Source organism: Balearica regulorum, chromosome 17 (genome assembly GCF_011004875.1).
Source record: "Balearica regulorum gibbericeps isolate bBalReg1 chromosome 17, bBalReg1.pri, whole genome shotgun sequence".
NCBI classification, from domain to species: domain Eukaryota; kingdom Metazoa; phylum Chordata; class Aves; order Gruiformes; family Gruidae; genus Balearica; species Balearica regulorum.
Genome location: NC_046200.1, coordinates 9875808 through 9895882, shown reverse-complemented (window position 1 = coordinate 9895882; position 20075 = coordinate 9875808). Strand labels below are relative to the sequence as shown.

Below are 20075 nucleotides of genomic sequence, written 5' to 3'. Positions count from 1 at the left end.
AGCTAAGCTAAGGTAAAACTCTATTCCCCACTCTTTTCCCAGTGTGGCATCTCAACTTCTAGATGCCATAATGCTAATTTCCACCCTCCTCCATCCCAAGGATAACTGCTGAGTACCAGGAATCAGTTGTCTTTCACACATATGCTGGGTCACAGTTACTTTTATGACAGCCTAGCAAGAGACTCAAAATGGACACATCGGGGTGCTGATGAACAAATAAAAAAGAAGTAAGGATCAGTGCTGCTTACAGATAGGACTGTTCAGCCAGAGTAGCCGTGGAAGTGGACAGAGACAACCAGCTTGGCATTTTACATCTGTGAAATGCTTCCAAAACACAAGCATGCTTATCTAGGTGAGCCGAGAGCACAGTTGCAGTCTCTGTACATACGACATGTAACCTTACGTCATGTTGTACTCAATGTGCCCAAATCCACCAAGAAGCCAAACAGTCCTGGGCTTAGTTAGCAATGGCGTGGGTGATCATCTAAGCATTTGGGTGTTGCAACCATAAACCTGACACCTGTTGCTGAACATGGGATGAAAGTCAAATGACAGAAACCAAATGGTGGGAGGATTTTTGAACAAGTCTGTTCTAGTTCCCAAGCTGCTGAACAGGAATAATTAAATAAATATAACAAAACAAAAATATATACAGGCTTAATGCACCTTTCATGTATCAGTTTGGAAAAGGTGTTGTGTTTTTTTTAAACAAACAAAAAATGAAAAAGCACCCCAAATCTCTTAGCCAGAAAATTTCAGTTAAAGCAGAAGGTTCTATGTGGAAAAGGAAAGAAAGAATGTTCTTTTTTTCCCCAAAGTCTCCCTACAAAAGGCTCTAACAGAAACAATTCTGGCAGTTTAAAATATTGACGTTTAGAACGTAACCTCTAAATAGTCCTCCCTATTGCCAATTGAATTATCTGGGAAGAAAGCCCTGTTCTATTCTCATATGCTTCCCTGATATTACAGAAGTCAAGTTGTTTACTTTCCCAGTAAACCTCTAAAGACCATTAAATCTTATGGAGTTCTTAGCTTGCAGAGATGTATCTTTTGATTTTTTTTCTAAGCACCAGCGAGTCAAAGGAATACTGAAATTCCTTCCAGCTGCCAGAAGAAATTAAAAAAAGGGAATTTATACAACAAATAACATACAAGACCCAGGTAACAAAGGTACAAAGTACTGAATCTCAGTGCTTTACTCCAAAGCTTTTCTAACACGAATGCTTGTGATCACATTAGTAACATGCAAACCAATGGACCAAACTTTTTACACCATGGGAGCCTAGGAGAGCATCACTATGTTTGCCACGGTCTTACACTTCTGCCAAACTGTACCTTCCTCTGGCTGTGCTGCTGTGGAGAGAACATAAAGCCAGACAGGCACCTGCGGTCTTTGCCACCTTCTTACAGCATGTGGCTCGAAATACACAAATGAAATTTCTGCCTCACATTCAAATGCCCAGAATCTATCAGGTAATCAGGAACAAATCCTGACAAACTACTTGCACTCTGTGAACTAAGTGGCTTCATTTAAGTAAGTATTAAACACACAAGCATGACAGTTCAAGAGAAATGTAGTAGCCCACCAGGCTGTCCATTTACAACATTTTCTTGTGATTTTATCATATTCAATAAGTGATTAAGTAAGGATATCTAAAATTGAGTTGTCTTCAAAAAATAAAAATAATTCAGTTGCAAAGACGATAGTTGCATCATTTGGAGTCTACAATAATTGCAAACTGTCTAAAAATCTGCACCACTCATATCTATTTGAGTGTATGCTGTTCATTTTGTTCAACTTTGATAGTCTTGACAGACATTTGCAAGACATCTTGCCTGCAATATATTCGTATTTCATTTTGAACAACAGAGAGGAAAACAAAATGGGAAAGACTAGAGGTCATCAAACTCCTTTTTTTTTAAATAAAAGAGTATACATAGGAGGTTTTCTCTCCTATGGTCTCATTTGCATTTTATTTCCTACTTGCTTTGCCAATAGAGCTGAGTCTTGACCTTCAATGCAGCTGCACTGCCAGTCCTCTGCCAACTGTTAAGTGTGGTGTCTTACAATACTTCTACAATTTGCACAAATAGAGACAAGAATGACACCAGCAAGTTAATTTTCATTCCACAGCAGGATCTGAACTCCACCCTATAGAGGTGAAAGGTGTCTGAATCAACCCATTAAATTTCTCCCGTCTCCTGACACCTCTTTAATGTCTCATCTTAAAAGATGTTCTTAATTATGTCTTTTGGGATTTGAACTGAAATTTTCCTTGTAACAAAATCAAATCACATTTCTTTTGACAGTCCAAGCATATACGGTAACAGATCTTGTTAACAGGCTTTTGCAATCAAAACACACAACTTTTAACTAGTTTCAAATCTTAGAGTATACAACTGTTGATTATCGCATGCAGTAGAAGAAAAGCTGTTGGGCAACTCACAGTTACATTATTTACAAAGTAAATAGAGTTAAAGTATTTAACAACTACAAGGGCATCTTTTTTTGGATGACCTGTGAGCACACACAGAAAAACATTGTGCTTGCTATATACAAGTGACACATGTATGAACTAGAATAAAAATGCACAGAAGCCCACAGGACCAGGCGAGGAGCTGTGGAGGCTGGTGACACCTACAAGTGGGTAAATAAAAGGTGCAAGGGGAAAATGAGCAAATTTACAGCAGCAACTAGAGATATTACATGTCTTATCTACTGTGGTGGGCAATGCCTTGAGGACCCTTCAGCTGCTATGTCTCCTGACCATTTCTGATACAACTGTAATGCAGATCTCCAACTAAGGAGAGAAAGAACAGGCAGAAGAATTTAATAAGTCATTCCTACAAGTTAGAAAAAGAGCAGCTTGGGCTTTAGAAAGCAACTAGCTGGGAGAACAGATGGTATCTGGCCATTCACCAATTCTGAGGCAGGTCTCAAGTATTTCATTAACGCTGAATTTGAAAGCAACTTTGCATGAATGTGTTTCTTCCTTTGTTCTTTGCCCTGGAAGGCCAGCTGTAAAATCATTGTAATTTTTATTTATTTATTTTCTGGAAGAAAAAGGAAGCAAAGACCCCAAAAGAATTCTACGTGGAAGAGTGCCCAAGTTTTAGACTGAGAATATATCAGATGAAATTTTAAGCATAGTTAAAATGGTCATAAAATATAGAGGTAAACCCTCTGCTTTAAAGTAGAAATACAAAGTGCCACATATCATTTAGAGAAGTTTAATCTACAAGGTGTCTGGAAATAAATGTAACAACACAGCATATGAAGTGAAAACAGTTTACTTGATTCAAACTCAATCCTACCTGTTCCTGTTCCAGTCGGATCACCTCCTTGGATCTGCAGAATTTGAATAAAATCAATAGGTTACATATATATATCTGTGTGAAAGACATTAAATACAAGCCATAAAAGCCAACTGTGCTCAATTTTCTTCCTTCTGTATTGTGTCACGTTGACAAGTTAGCAACAAGGAAACCATTACTACTTATTTGGAGCTTCTTTTATCAGCTGGCTGTCATCTCCTACATTACTTATCCAAGAGCAAAATGACATTTTTATAAAAATAATAGGTCTCTTGTGGGTAAATAGGGAAAAATAAACAGTCTCAAATGGGTTAACCAGATCATCCTTTCTATTATGTGCTGGGTCATAACCTGCTTTTTAACTGATGATGCATTGCTTTTAGAACTGAAAAGGCTTTACATTTTGCTACCAATCCTCTACACAATAGGAAGGCAAGAAATAAGGGAATATGGAATATTTTCTGTATCTGAATCTGTATTTCCCAGCATCCCCCTCACTATCTGCAGTAGGAAAAATCCCTATGTGGAACCAATCTTTCAGCAACAAAATAAATCACTGAATATATATGCAGGATCTACAGAAATAATATTCTATATTCTAATGCCAGTAGAAGGGAGCGTGCCATGACTAGCTTCACAGTAATAACAGACAAGCACAATTTTAATTGTGAGTTTAACTATGAACTGATATACACAGTGCTGTCAAAAGAAAAAAAGCTTTTTTGGGATGACAGGATGGAATGTAAGTGATGAAAGATGCATACTGCCTTCAGGATCTGGTTGTTAATTCTTCTGAAAGAAAATTAAGAGGACAGCTACAATATCCTAAGCTGCCTGGACTGTACCTATGTAAATCTTTGACTACCAGCATCGACTTTCTGGTTCACTAGGTGCTCTTTAACTCCTTCACAAAGAAAGCCTGGGCACCTAGTAATGGAGCACACACAGGAAAGGATGATCTGATAGTATCCAAGTACCACAACCTGAAACAGAAATTCAGCTGCTTTCTAAAGTTTCATCTGAATGGGATTTCAACAGGCCACAGTATTACTTATCCAAATTAGCATTCCCCCCCTCCTCTCTCTCTCCTTCTGTTCATTAACCACCCACCCACAGCTTAGGGAAGATAACAAGAGCCTTGCCAAGGCAATGACTCTCAAATGGCTTTGTCTAGAACACCAGCAAAAGCACTACTAAATGCAGTGAAGCTCCAAGTGACAATATTAGTCAGAGTCAGTTGTTAGTAAGACTAGTAAGTACAAATTTAGTAAGTTAGGACAATCCTAGTTCTGACGGTATATTTAATATACCTCTATTGCAAGTTGTCATGCATGGAAGAAACTAAAACTGAATTAAGCTAAATAAATATTTTGATGACATCACATACTATGCGTTACACAGAATTTGTTCAATACTCACCACAAAATTACGAATTGATCTGTGAAAAATTGTTCCATCATAATAGTTCTTCTTGCACAATTTGATAAAATTTTCACATGTTCGGGGTGTCTGAAAGACAAACAGAAGTTTTGATTAAGCAATACCTTTAGATGATCAAATTGGTCACTACACTGTTTACAAGAATCACTCTTTGTTTGTGCCTTGCAAAGAAACAATCATCCAGGACTTGAAGAGGAGTGAGTCTCTGTCTACAGAAAAAAAGATATAATATATGCTCTTTTAAAGTATACTGGAGAGACACATACTCTCTTAAATAAACTAAACCCAGACCTTCCAATTAGCACAAAGAAGTGCTGAACCCTAGCTCAGATAACATGAACTCCCAGTAGACACGATGGTGAAAGCGGGTAAGCTCAGAGACTTTCAAGTAACTTAGTTCCAGCAGTGTATCATAATCCTGTTCCAAAGGGGGACTTCTAGAACTGAAAAGAGTTAAGTTCCCAGAGTGAGAAAGAACCTGACTTCTCTGGTCCATTATTTCAAAATGAGCACATTGAAGGTAACTGGGAGAGAAGCATTTGGTCCTCTTCACTACCTGGAATTAAAAATTGGACTGACCCCACAAGTCACCAGACCATAGGAGAAATAAAAAAGACAACTTGTTTTCAAAAATTGAAAAAGCTAAATATATTGCCAACTTCTAATTTGCTTTTACAGTGCAAATTAAAGCTATTTATTTTAACTTATGCACCATGGCATTCGAACAATACCTTCTGAAAAACTTTACTGCCTACCTAATTATCCTTCCACTGTCATTGTAGGGATTCTCTTCTCTGCAATACTAAAATACCTTCACATGTACCAATACAAGTACAGAAACAGCCTATTTTCTATACTTGGACATGTTTTCCAGTCCCTCTGTGGATTATGTGCATAAATATATTCCAGTTTTACAAAAGAATACATCTAACCAATTTTAGTTGTTACAGGCATTGAAAATATCCTTATTGTAACATGTGCTTGCATGTAAAGTCACAGCATGAGTCGCAATGCCTGTAAACGAACACACAAAAGACTTGAAGCCTTTTTCTGAAAGACACTGATTCACTTTGCATTGGTATGACATCATTCTTGGTCTGTAGACAGACAGAGTGAGATTGAGCTATGCAACCTGAAGTGACTTAAAAGCAAAAAAAAATAAGGCAAGCCCAATTACAATCATTTATGGATGAAACGATCTTATCTTTTTAAAAGCAGATCCATACAAGTATTCATCCTGAACCATATAGAACTTTAATTTTCTATAATATTTTCTTATCTGAAACAATCATTCCCATCCCTCTTTATTTACACTGAAATGTCGCTTAATTATCCAAACAAACTACCTGCCATTATAAATTCTTTATAATGATTCCTTTTTAATTACTCTACACAGATATAGATGACAGTTGTCTGCTGGGCCATAACTGGAAAAATAACCAAATTCTAATGCAATCTTACACCACCTATTATCTCAGATTTCCTATATGATTCATTACTAAGTTAAAATGGTAATGGCACCATAATGGGTTTATGGTAGAATGTCACTAGGACATGTATTTTGGTAGCATACTGAGGGAAACTTGTAACTAAATATATTCCATAAAAATTGTTTCAAGCAATAGGAGGTTTTCCTACAATTTTAATGTTTATAGCAAATTTGAATTTTTTTTCTTTGAATTGGACATACATGCTCGAAAATAATCTTTGTACGTAATCTTTCAAGTAAAATTCAACCCCTGAAGAATCATTTGTGCAGCATATACTTCCTTTATAAGACAATATCATAACAGCCTAACGTAGTGCTATTAGTTATCACTCATGAAAAATGTCAGTAAGGATAAAAATAGGTTTAAAAAAAATCTTTATGAATCAGAAATGGAAACAACAGCTTTTAGCCTAAGGCACTTTATCTCATGAGAACCAAGCACTCTTTGGAGAGAGTGACATATTTAATAAGTTCTCTGGGGGGAATACAGCAACCTGTAATTAATTTTTTAAGAAAAATGAAATCAGGCAAAAGACTGAGTCCCTTAGGAATACATACCAAACCATTTTAAATTTGTACAACGTTGATAACCCAATACAGCTTTCCTATTTATTTTCAAAACATGACTTGTAAAATATGCATCAAAAAAACTGGCTCTAGTAATGTATTTTTTATGCAGGACCTATGCTGACCCTTCTCTCTAAATTCGTTTCTAGTTATTTTATCTTTTCCCAGAAACAAGCTTTTCAAATGCAACTGCAGAAATATTTATTATACATGCAATAATCATTTCACTGCAAGGTTTTCTTGGTTCCCATGGTCACCTCATGCATCATACAGATACATTTGGCAGGTAAACAGTTCCTTAGCAACATTACCATTACCTTTCATAGTGTTTTTTAGTAGATGCAAATGATAAGGTTTACATTCAATCAGTAATAAACCCCAGTTTCAGTCATGCAGTTGATCTAGAATATCTGGCTCCAATTATCTGATTTATTCAAAGCAGTTAACATTCTTGCCAAATCTCACACTGCAACATCCAACACTCATTTACATTTCAGGGACTTTTTAAAGCAGCATCCTGTCCAAAGCAGGAGAAAAAGGCTTGAGGTTTATAGGGAAGGTGTAGATCCTCAGTAATGAAGTTATGTTCTGCATTGACCATACAAACATAGCCAGTCTTTGAAGTCTTTGTTCAAACTACAAAGTCTGATGAGAAATATATATAAACAAACCTGTCTTTGTTATTTGAGTGTAAGATCTTGTGGAAGATGTCAGACTCGCAGTCTTGGAATGCAAAACTCTCTATGACTTCAGAAACTTCCTCCACACCACTTGCCTCACACCATTTCTGAAGGAGGAAGGGATAGTCAAGGCACCTGGAAATGCACAAGTGCAGGAGGCAACACGGGTTTCTTGTTGCCTCATTATTCACAATGGGCTGCAGGCTCTCCCTTTATTTCTGGCTGGTTTTGTCTCAAATTGACCTCAACAGCAGCAGCTACCTTTCCCCTCCTTATTCCTTTTGCATGAAGCTGGAAATGACTTAAATTATTTTAACCTGCTGACTATGACTTACGCATATCTGTAAGAAAGTCAAGAGAAAAATGCCACCTTAATTTGTTAACCTGTTGATCTGAAAGCCACTGACAGAAAAATGTCTTTAAGAAAGATGTCTTTAAGGCATTTAAGAAAGACATTTTCAATCTACTGCAATATCTTCTTGGAAGGACGCAGTGATAGTCTTAAAAAGTAAAATTTAAAAATTGTGGAAGGCTTTTTTCTCCCAAGAGCGTGGTAGGACAGCCCTGAGAAATCTTCCTTTTCTTCAGTCAAGTTGGGACCATGTAAGTGAACACAGTGTCTCTGAATAATGTCCTTCAACTTAACGATGCTCCAAATGACAAACACTAAGAATAAAATAAATCTTATTTATACCAAAAATGAGTCTAGTCTCCTGCTCCAACTATGCTCCCTATTTATTTTTTAGATGCCAAATAACTGTCTTTCAACTGTTGAAAATTCACACCCAATACAAGTGGTAACATTTTAATAAACAGTCTGAGACAGGAATCCAGAAGAATACCTATCCCAGAAGATGACACAAATGCTTTGCTTGGCTCACAGATATATATATTTAATGGGGCAACAGTCCAATGGTTTTCTAATTATGTTTAAGTCTCCGTTTAGCTAATATGCTTAGTAGGTAACTCTACATGGAAATACCAACACCCTACCAATTACTAGGCCCATACAAACTTCAAAATTAAAGAGACATTGCTACTAAGTATGACCATGCAAACACAATAGTGACAAGAGACTGATTGTGAAATCACGGATACTGGGAAAACACTGAAGAAAGTAATACACAATTTAGAAAGCCAAAGCAAAACAGAAAAAAATCCTGACTCCTTACTATGAAGGTCTAGGAGAAATGCAGATTTTATCTTGTTCCACTTTTAAGTATTAACCAAGCCAATTTTAGTTTCTTTTTTGCCAGCAAGGGTGACTCCAAATCAGGCAAAATTCATCTCTCTTGCTGCATCCTGAGACCTGAGGGGTAAGATTTACCAAGCCAGGTCACTATCTGATTTCTCAGTTTGCATCTCTCCTTTCTCATCAGTTAAATTGGGTCATTACATTTGTAAAAGTTACTTTAACTCAGAATTGGAATTGGGCAGCTGAAGAGCCAACCAGACATAGATTAAAAACCTGCTGCACTCCTGTTGCCAAGGTGCAGGAGATGGGAAAAGAGAGGAGCTTCTGAGTCGTTGCCATGACTGCAAGGAAGAAGGCTTTACTATGTGAAGAGCTAATCATTTCAAAATGCTCCATCCCTTGAGGATCTGCATGAACCTTGAAGAGAAATTTCACACTAAGCATTCAGAAGCTGTCATTCGCACATCTGTATAATTTCCCTGTGCTAATTCCACTTCCTTTTTATTTCTTTTTGTCTCTCTAAATTGGATGAACTGTAGTAGTTGCACTAAACTACAGTGCCTTGATATATGCTCATTAACACTATGTTTCAAAGTAGAATTAATCTGAAATAATGAAAAGCTTGTTCCTCACAAATTAAAATTGCATTCTACAGCCTTCATCTTATCACACAAACGCCAGAATCCTGCTACTGAGAGGCATGAACTAGTGATGGGAATTTCTAAAGCTTCAAATGAAGCCTGCAATTTTTTAGACATAGTTCTCCTTTAAAATACAAGGTGGATTTTGTTTTGCTTTAGTCCATTTTACATAGAGCATTGTCAATCCTGTAATTGTTCATTCTAGCAACTCTTCTAATGTGTGAGTCCGTAAAGAGGTGATTTGGTAAGGTTTAAACTCAGTCCTCCCCATCCCTTTCAATCTGCAATCCTCGTACCTACGCATCCCACAGGAAGGAACTTGCCCTAAAAAAAGCTTGGCTTTATGTAGGACTCAGAAACAATTGTAATGGAGCAGTTTCAGGAATCACCATCTATCAGGTGCAAGCATCTGTTCCCTCCACTAAGCCATGGAAAGAAACTGGACATATAAACGCTTCTAGTGCATTTCAATGCATAATACTGTACTGGAAGGCAATTTAAGCTACCCTACTTCACTTTGCACCAATGGACTAGGAACACACTCCATTTGTTTCAGAGCAAGAGGGACAAGAAAATCCAAAACTCCACAAAGCCCACTGCAAAACCACAGGGAGAATTTCACTACAGGAAGCCCATGACATTTCCCACTGGAGAAATATTTTTTATAGACCTGAATATCACCCCCTGCCAGCAACACTTTCCTGCTAACAGTTCCCCTATGTGTGAGAAGGGTTGAGCTGGTGGCAGGTTATGGTGGCAAACAACAGCTGCCGAGGGTGGTTCGGTTCAAATAAGACACAGTTCATGTAAGGGACACCATTCTTAATCTGGTCTCACAGTGAGCAAATGCGCTCAGGTCAATTTGTGACCTGTGATCAGAAGAGCACAGTTCCAGTGAGAGAGCACCGGGAGAGATGAAAGCATCAGGCATTGTGGGGTGAAACACTTGGCCAGACTCTTACTGATATTAAAAAAGAATCAGAACAAGCAAACTATGCCTCACGTAATAGATTGCTGACTTGATAGCAAACATTTGCCTATTTTGCTACCTCAAAGCCTCAAGGTTTGCTCAGAACAAAGAGCAGAATTACTGCATTCTCATTATGCAGAAACTCACTATAATTTAATTAGCTATTTAGCAAAGATTGCAGCAGATAGCTAAATTTCCCTTTTCAAAGGCATTTCTTCCACAGTACTGACATTAACGATGCTATCAAAAACTTTTTCGAAGACTAAGCAAGATGCTCAGCTTAGACAAGATGCCAATAAAAAATTGACATACTCTAGTTTTATTTTTCACTTTTTTTGCAAATACAGGGACAATCAATCAGTTTAGCTGAGCACAACTGAAGTTAAACAAGGCATCTAATTCACTCATCTAATTTGTCAATGTTAACTACTAGCTCTCCAGAGGCATAGTCATCATCCCTAGCTGCAGTCTCTAACTTTTATTTATTGCAGCAGCAGAAAAGAAAACAATCCTCTCCCCCCCCATCTCAAATTTGTCAGTCACACAAGGGTTGAGGAGCTTGTCAGACAGTGCGGTGCAGGGCTGGGTGCTGATGAGGATGAGGCTGACAAGCACAACATAGCACCGCTAGGTACAGTCTAAATGAGGACACAACTTTAATAGCTTGAGCAACCTCCAACAGCTGTAAAACTTGGGAGTATTGCAGGTCCCGCGGCGGCTCCCTGGCCTTTCGTCAGTCTGCAACTGGCACATAAATTCCACCTTTTCAGAAGATGCAACCTGTAAGCACTTCCACACTAGACAGCGAAGCTCTGGTCGCTGTCAGCCTCCCAAGGTCACCCCGCTCTGATCAGAGGAGCCAAGGTATAAACAAGAAACATGTCAGAGAAAGATGAAGAGCAGCAGCTGTGTAACTCCAAACCACCCACCTCATCCTTGGGTTCGGGATCACTAAGTGGCAGACGCAGCTGGTACGGGATGCCTGCACCATCAAATGTCAAAAAACAAGCGACACAATCCAGTAACAATCGATTCCCTCCCCAGATCCAGCTTCTCAGGGGGGCTGGGGAAGTATAAAGGTCCAAATGTGCACCTTCCCACCAACTACCCAAGGCCAAAGGCTGCCAGGAAACTGTGCGGAGACAACCAAGGGCAGCAAGCCCCAGGGTGCAGGGTCAGGTTTACAGGGAGGTGGCCGAGCACCTTCCTGAACCCCACGTTGAATGTGCCATTCAGACACGGGCAGCGGGGGACATCGGGGCCTCCCACTGCCCCTTCACTGCTGCCGAACGGCACCGAGGACAAGCACATGATGGCAGCATCCAGATAAGGCATTTCCTACTAACATCTTGCATTAAAATGTTTCTCCTTTCTCAAGTATGGGTGTTATGCCCCCAGAGTTAAAAATATTTAAAATATTAACTTCTAGTCACTTAAGAACAACTTAAGAAGCGACCTGTTAATCAATATGGCTGCACAGAGCCATTCTACTCCCAAACAGAAAGAGCAATAGATCTGTCTGCCATTGTAGCACTTTGAGGAAAAAAACACAGCAAGAAGTAACAACATCCTCTCTAACAAACATTTTTATCCAGCTGTTCTCCTACTGGAAAAAGACAGGTTTGTTTAGGTGGTTTTAGTATCTGTTTACAAGAACTTTCAAAGTTGAAAGTTGCAGCTCTTCCTACAATGACCTATTTTGAAAAAAATTATGAACTAAGCCATTTACAACCATGCAAACACCACTATACTTCATCTCTACCACCATGTTACTGAGTGAACAGACACGGGTAAAACATCAGCCAGTTATTTGCCAGACAGTGCCACAACGATGCTGACAGAAAGCGAGTAGAATGGATGTTTAAATCAGAAAGAAAATGAGAGGTTCAGGAAGACTGAGGAACCTCGTCATGCCAGGAGGTCAAAGGATTTTTTCAGTGACTCACTACTTTCTCACTGGAAATGAATAAGAAGTTTACAGGCTTCTGATCTTCAGAACAGTCCCTCACACAAAAGGAGAGATGATTTCAAAGACCAGGGGCTGGATTACACATTTATAGATCACAGGCATATTTAACAGGTCAGAGGGCCTCAAAAGATTAAAACATCACTGTTTGTAGAATAATGGCTCCTTCAGATAGTTATGCCAAGACATCATCGTTAAGCAGAGTTTGCCAGGTCCTAAAACCTCAAAAAGCATTTGTAGAGTACTAGATGGAGCTTTGAAATCCATCTCACATTCTTCTTTGTTATGCCAACGTGCCCTTAAACCTTAAAGTATTAAACCTGAGTGAGACAGGCGAATTTACAAAAACTGCCATGGCAGTTATGGATTAGTATTCAATTACCGCTATCAGCATGTGTCTAACCACCAGATCATTACCCCACAGTGACCACTTGTATGAGGAGAACTCACAAAGCAGAGAAGGGAGAGAGCACACCAAACCACCTGTTCATCATTTTGACAGGGTCTTCTGGAGTGTTAAATTTTTACATATATATATTATTTTTTTTCCATGGCACAATAAAAGTAAAATGTACAAGCACTAAACAAGAAAGCCTCAAAGCAACCTAGAGGCAAAAGCAGGAATTTTTATTCCCTTTCACAGGTGCAGAGACTGGGAGTTTGCCACCCTGTCTATTCTTATGCAGGGCTGCTGATTCCAACAGGCAGCCTGTTATTTGCGTAGCTGCACTCCAGCAATCAGGCATCTATGATACATGTTATTGCCTGGGAATTAAAAATTATGCCCATATTTATTGCTCATTGTGGGGAAAAAGAAAGGGAGATGCCAGTGATTAAAAAAAATCCATAACCAAATGACATAGCCACATCGTACAGCAAGTTCATGGCAAAAGCACAGAATTAAGGGTTTACCAGCTCCTCGTTTTCCACTCCATTCATTACGCTACACTGCTTTTCTACTTCCAAACCCAAGGCCGTTTGACTTTTTGCACAAGGTAAAGCCTCCACCCTGCTATTAGGAAGCTGCTCCACCACCTAACAAGCTATAACTGCATCACTATAGTCACTAATACAGCAGAATACACACAGATGACATAGACAGTTGGTCCCAGCAGCATCCTGATTAAAGCAGGTAAAAGAACTTGAAGAGACTAGAAAAATCACAGTAAATAAAATACAAGAAATCCAGTGACGCTCATTGCCTTTCATCAGTTATTTTTTTCATAATTTATCTGTTTGGCCATGCATGAGACTAGAGATGAAAGAATAACACTTGTTGGATGTCGTTAATCTTCTATACTTGCCAGAATTACTTCTGGCAAGTAGAATTTTTGTAAATTTGTTTCCAATTAGTATATACAACAAATGTTGCTTATGCCCAGCTGAACTCAGCTTCCTGGAAAATGTCCCTAGCAAATGGCCATCTGATTAGTCCCCATCAGGAGGAACATACTGTATCTGCATAAGAATACTGGGAGAAAAACAAATGGCAACAAAGAGCAATAGGCACACCGCTAAGACGGAAAGAGAGCACAGCAGTGCACCTTTGCTCATTTGAGGCACAAATTCAAAAGGGTGAAAAAAAATTCCAGCTTATCTTCCAAAGTCTTTTTACTGCCTTTTCTCAGGTCAATGACTTAAACCATACATCATCTTTCTAGAACCTAAGTGAAGTTTTCTGGTGCTCTGAACAAGTGATTTCAAACACGAAAAATATCTGGATTCTAGCCCTATTTCATGCTCTCTTTCTGAATCCTGTCACAAAGTAATTGATGACTTCAATCACACTGCAGCACTGATTTCCTGCCCTGGATCAATACAAAACATTTCTTGATTAGGTTTTTGGTGCTAGGAAGAATCTCATCACTATCAATCTTATTGATTGGCACCTTAAAGTACTAGTATATGAAGATCCCTAGATTTATTTTTAAACAAAGGTTTCCATGCGTACATAGGACTGAACTCCAAACAATCCATATTGCCAGATAGCTCACAAAAAATGGGAAAGAAAGAACAGGAGACAGAAGAGCTGTGAAGGGAGAAGAAGTAAGAACTCAGGGAAGGTACTGAAGGCAAAGAGATACTGGGTAGACTTCAGAAGCAGTGCAGACTGCTGAGAGCACAACTGCAAGAATGTTTTGCTGAAATATATCCCATAGGCATGAAAATACAATCAAAGACTCAGTAGACATACACTCAAAGACAGTATGTCACTTGCTGTTCTCTATTTCAGCAAGACGACTTCACCTCAAAGCGTATATTGAAATCTAACCCATAAGACTATTTTAAAATGTAATTTGAATGTTGCAACACGTATGTCCGGACACAGGTATTCATTTGTCATATTTATATAGCAACTTCATCCTCAAGCTTCCTAAAGCATTTCACAATCACGTATTTGCAGTACTGTGCAAATACAACCACTGCTAGGGTGGCTTCCATAATAACCAGAGCACAGAATATCACTCAGCAATTAAAAAAAGTAGCCTGTGGTCAGGTCAAGACAACAACCAGGCAGGCAGTGTTCAGTCTTTAAAAAGAGAAGCTAAGCACCACTGTAATATGGCTTAGAAATCATATACTTGCTCATGCAGTTGCACTGCTTGAGAGAGTAGATGTATGAATTCCCCAAATCACACATATTTTGTCTGAATTCATACAGCAATGACAACCTGCTATGGGCTCTCATGCACTCAAGTAGCACAGATCTGTGTGTTGAATGCAGGGGTCCTAAATTTGCTGGTGGTCTCAGTGGGTGTCAATACAGAGCTTTGGGTTGAAATTTGTTTCTCCATTTCTTTCTGAAAAGCCGAGGTATTACCCATGACAACTATGTTAAAAAATCATGAAGACTGAAAAGTCAGGCACCAAAAAGCTTGTGCAATATTAATTTGGGCAAGCATTATGATGCAGGCCGGTCTCCCCTGACTGCCTTCAAGAACCTTACCCACATTCTACGCTCTTGCAGGAAAACCAAATCCTGCATATAAACCATTTCACTATACAGTTCCAAATAGCTCCCAGAACTGGTTCAGCTTATGCACTGAATAAGCCAGGACAGCTGATAAAAACCTCAGCATAGATTATTACCATGCATATTCACAAGCAGGGTAAACTGGATGTGTTTAGAAAGCCTTGATTTTGTCATTTCCCCATTTTCTGTGTCTGTCTTTGCAATCCCAATAGATCCATTGCAGCTGATCTGAGTATATGTTTGTGACCTATAAATGCGTTACATGTTTATAAGATGTTTGCACTTCCTGCACTGAGCTACCTTACGTGCCTAACCTCAGTGTGATTCAGGAAAACCAAAGTTAGAAGCACAAACTCCTTATATAGTAAAGGGAGAAAAACAAGCACCTCCTGGAGGAACTGATTTAATAGACCTAGGATGATGACCTAAAGTGGATGTTGTGAAAGCCTCCTTAATGCAGCAAGTTTTTCCTACTTATTCTAAATATGTATCTTTTTTCCCCTCTGCAGTGCCAGAGGTCTGCTTAATTTACACAGATTTAATTGACACAAAGAAATGAAAGAAACAGATGGCTTGAGGCCAGCGTTCAAGCAGGTCTGGTTGTGTAAAACAGCGCACACTTCCAAAGCGTACATGAGGAAGCGGCGTGTGTGAAGGGGAGATGAATAGGAATTCATCTGGGAAAAAGGAAACACAATGGGTATCATACAGGAAGTTTATAATGGACAGTTGAGACTGGGTCCTCAGGACTGAGTGACACTGGTCACGCATGTGGCCAAAAAACCCACGCTGATAAGAATAGCTGCAGTCAGCCTGCATTAGCCAGGAGCCAGTTTGAGAACATATGGCAAAACAAATGATTCAATGCAATCTGTTCATTCTGCTGCTTCCCCCAAATATTGCTGTACTAACATCCTCTGCTTTTTGCCTTATTACATAGTGTTACTATTTAAGAGCATGGAAAACACCTGTAGGGATGACAGGGACCTACAGAATTACTAGCATGATACACCGCTGTGGAGATTCCTGTACTGTTCCACAGATCAGCTCGAGATGTTTACACATATCTTGCTCCTTACTCGTGTGAGAGAAAGGAAGAGAAGGGAAAGCTAGCAGGCTTGTCCTGTTTGCTCCTTTTTCTTTCTCCCAGGCAAAAAAGGATGAATTCTCCCACTGCATCTCTGGATTTCACACCAGGCACCCCAGCTCCTAGTTAGCACCACTGTCCTTAAATTCTGTGAGGGTCACAACAAGCAGAAGTTTTACCATTTTGACCCCTATTCACATCCTTCAACTTCCTAAAACATCTACCTTCAGGCATATCATCTCCTGAGATAAAAATGTCAGTAAACAACATAAGGTTTGGTGTTTTTTACATTGAAAACTTTTTTCCCTTTATAGATGTGGTTGTACAAAATAAATAAGCAAGCACACTAGCAAGCAGTGACGTCTGAGACATCAGTATTGCCACAACTCATCTGTCCATCATAAGTCTTGCCATGTTTATTATTTTAAGAGCCACATACCTTCCCCTGAATCAGACTCTATTGACTATAAAAAACCCCTCTAGTCTGTTGTTTTTTAAAATGAACAAAGTTAGAAGCTCTAACTTGAACCTTAAAAACTAAAACAACAGGAAGTAAAAAACATATTCTAAGGTTTTCATTTAGGTTTGTTCTGTAAAGCTGAGGATTTGGAAGGAAATCTAACTATTTCTGGGCATCTTAACTACATGTACTCAGGCTGACAGGCTGTTCTCAGTTTCACTGAGGTTCTTTTCCTGGTTCCGCCAGTAACCTGCTGTGTAACCTTGGGTTGTTCTCTCTTTTCTGTGCTCTTCCTTTTTTTTTCTTTCTGCCTTCCTTGTCACTGTTTGGGTCACTATAATCCTGACCCTTTGAAGCTCTAAGCATGTACCTTGACATGTTACGAGTAGACCACTAAAATGTATGGGAGTACTCACGGAGAACATTTATACATATAGTAGTATAATATATATACATTTTACAATGGAGTTTTGTGAATGTATGAAAACATACCCAAACAACTGAAAGCTAGTTATTTATCTGTATCTATTACAACTACACATTATTCCTTTCTTTGGATATTTCCATTGCCAGCTCCTAAGAATTCTGTTCGTTATCTAGAGAGATTCATCTTATGGGGAACACAGTACCATGTCACAGTGCAGCTCCAAGTTTAGGTCCCCTTTATTAGTGTGAAGTCGCACATAGCCCTTCTTCTTCACGTATTTGTATCTCACATCATCTTCTTCAATAGCAGCTGTATCAAAGCAAAAGACAATAATTAGCTCTCTGGAAGCTTACTCATTGATCTTTAGAAATCATGAGAAAACGAATTGCTAGATTCTACTGTCTGACCTCTTCCCCTGGGGTGCCGGGTCTTCAGGGATTGCACTCTGCAATTCATCATGATAACCTCACATTAATCTCTGTGCAAAACAGTTTCCATTATAAAGCCACCAACTTCTTGAGAGCCAACAATATCATCTATATTTTTAAGTCACAGAAGCATTCAATATTACAAACTGTAATTTTCGAGTAATGTCTACCAATCACAAATGTTTCTTTGAAACCAAATTGTTTGTCAAACTTGGAAGCCAAGCAGGTAGTCATCAGTCAACCACAAATTGCTGACATATGAGGACCTACCCAGTTCTGAAAACAAATGAAGCTAAATTACTGGAAACATTACTGGAAAGTCAAACCAAAGGATCAATCTAGGATGTTTCCACTTCCATTTCGTCAAAATGTCCAGTTAGATATTTTCAACACTCAAAAAATTCACCTGTAAATCACTGTAATCCACCAAGTAGAGGAAGTGAACTTGGTAAACATAGTTTTAGCAATGTATTTAATCTTTGCGTGTGTGACATACTTCTAAACTTTAGTGCCAAATGCCAGACCTTCCTCTTCAACTGGGAATACGAATCACTCAGCTATTTAATCAATATTAAAATTACATAAATGCTATACATTTGTGTTTAGGCTGAAGAATGAAAGGAAAACTTTATTGTACTAAAATGCAATTCTGTGTAACCTTGAAAAGCGGTAAATCAAAAGTTATCACCACAAAATTTGCTGTCATTCTAACCAATACTGAGTTAGGCCAAAAAGGTGGTAAAGATTTTGTATGCTGTTTGAGGAGAGGGTATACTTCATTCCTAACTTACGTAAGTGGATATCCCAGTTTGTGGTCCCCGGGCATAGAAAATACCTCATTAATTTCAGTTCAACGTAAGTAACTGTCATTCAAAGCCAAAGCTAATTCATAATTGCTCCATTATTTTCAGAATGAGCTCACTGGAAAGTATGGATATATCTGCTCAGGGAATACATTTCCAAGGAATCATTACTGACCAATTATCAATGCATTCCTTCAGTCCCCATAAATATATGTGTGCTAGGGAGCACACTTTGAAACTGGAAAGTAAATAAACAGCTTGTAGCTAGGTAGTTTCTGGTACCTGCTTCGTGGGTAGTTTCAGGCACCATTGCAGTGGAGGTGAAGGAAGCGCTTACTGCTCCAGTGGAATAGTGAGCCTGTTTGCAGAGAAAAAAGCAAGAGAAAAAGACATTAGATCTTAGAATTTATCTACTAAAGGTACTATATAAGCACTAGAAACACACAAATGTCATCCTTCTGAAGGCAGACTTTCCGATGCAGCTCCTATAGAAACAATCAAATGCACAATGCAGTGATAATTCTCCATCTGTTGCCCATAACATTTGGCTCTGATGAAACTCTGTCCACGTGCTGAGCTGAAGGGGCTTATTGCTTCCCCTACAGTTTAATACATCATTATGTAAAGATTCTAATATCGGAATTTATTTGTACATCCACAGGTGGAGATATGAAAGGAGTACTGCTGGCAAGACATCTGTAAAATTCTCCAATGTTGCTGAGTAAGTGGAAGGAAAATCCAGTGAACCATGGAGACGTTGGGGAGGAAAGCAAATCCCCCTCACACACACACAGCCCTTCTGCGTGCAGAGGCACTGTCCCATGGTTCCCAGTGCCTATTTTGAGCTTTGCAATTCTCCTGTAGAAAGGAAATGTGAACGTCACACATGGATTTTGTACTAAATTACAAAGATCTAATAAACCCGGAGATACGTTTAGCAGCTCTGAGGCAATGCCTGTAAAGAATACAGGTCAGGCCAACGCTCTATCCATAAGGTTACACGGCATCCCGTGCAAGTTTACAGTTAGGTCATTAGCTGACAGTCTGACTCTCCAACACGTGTAGGGCTCATCATTGTTTCTCACCTCTTTTTTTTTCCTCCCTACATCTTTTGTTTTCTTGTAACACTATGATGCCCTGAAAAAGGGGCAAATGTGATCCTACTCCTTGGTCACTTACACTCCCTAATCTGTCACTAAGCCTCCTCATTAAAAGCTGTATGCTGCATTGCTGTTCGTTTTCATGTAAGTGTAATCAAAGCACGAAGACGCATACATCCCAGAATTATTAAAGGAAAGAAGAATACTCTGTCTTGCTCATTTCAAACAGCCTTTGATGTAGGAAATCTAGATGCAGATGAATTGTTTCTCTTGACAACCATGAACACACAGCAACATGCACCTGGAAGAATATCCTTTAAATATTCCACTAAAAATCTGCATTCCAGTGGAAAAAAAAGGGAGAAGCAGCTGTGGATGATTTATATATTTGCCCACACCAGAAATGATTCACTTGCACTGCCCTTAAGGTGTGTTCTCTCTGCCAATAGCTGCAGGAAGCAATGATAAACAAATTCAAAGCAAGAGATTACAACCTGGGAAAAAAGGTTCTGCCAATATATACGTCACAGGCA

General features: G+C 38.9%; 1 protein-coding gene across 2 annotated transcripts in view; it reads right to left on the bottom strand.

Moving 5' to 3' along the window:
* Positions 1–20075, bottom strand: part of PPIL2 (peptidylprolyl isomerase like 2) — a 74074-nt gene that overhangs the window by 22720 nt on the left and 31279 nt on the right. For both annotated transcript variants that reach the window (XM_075769581.1, XM_075769583.1), the window contains exons 11-14: positions 18725–18800; positions 17414–17520; positions 4735–4824; positions 3316–3349 (exon numbers count right to left, since the gene is read on the bottom strand). In XM_075769581.1, coding sequence (XP_075625696.1) covers positions 3316–3349; positions 4735–4824; positions 17414–17520; positions 18725–18800 — 307 coding nt within the window. The remainder of the gene's footprint in view (positions 1–3315; positions 3350–4734; positions 4825–17413; positions 17521–18724; positions 18801–20075) is intronic.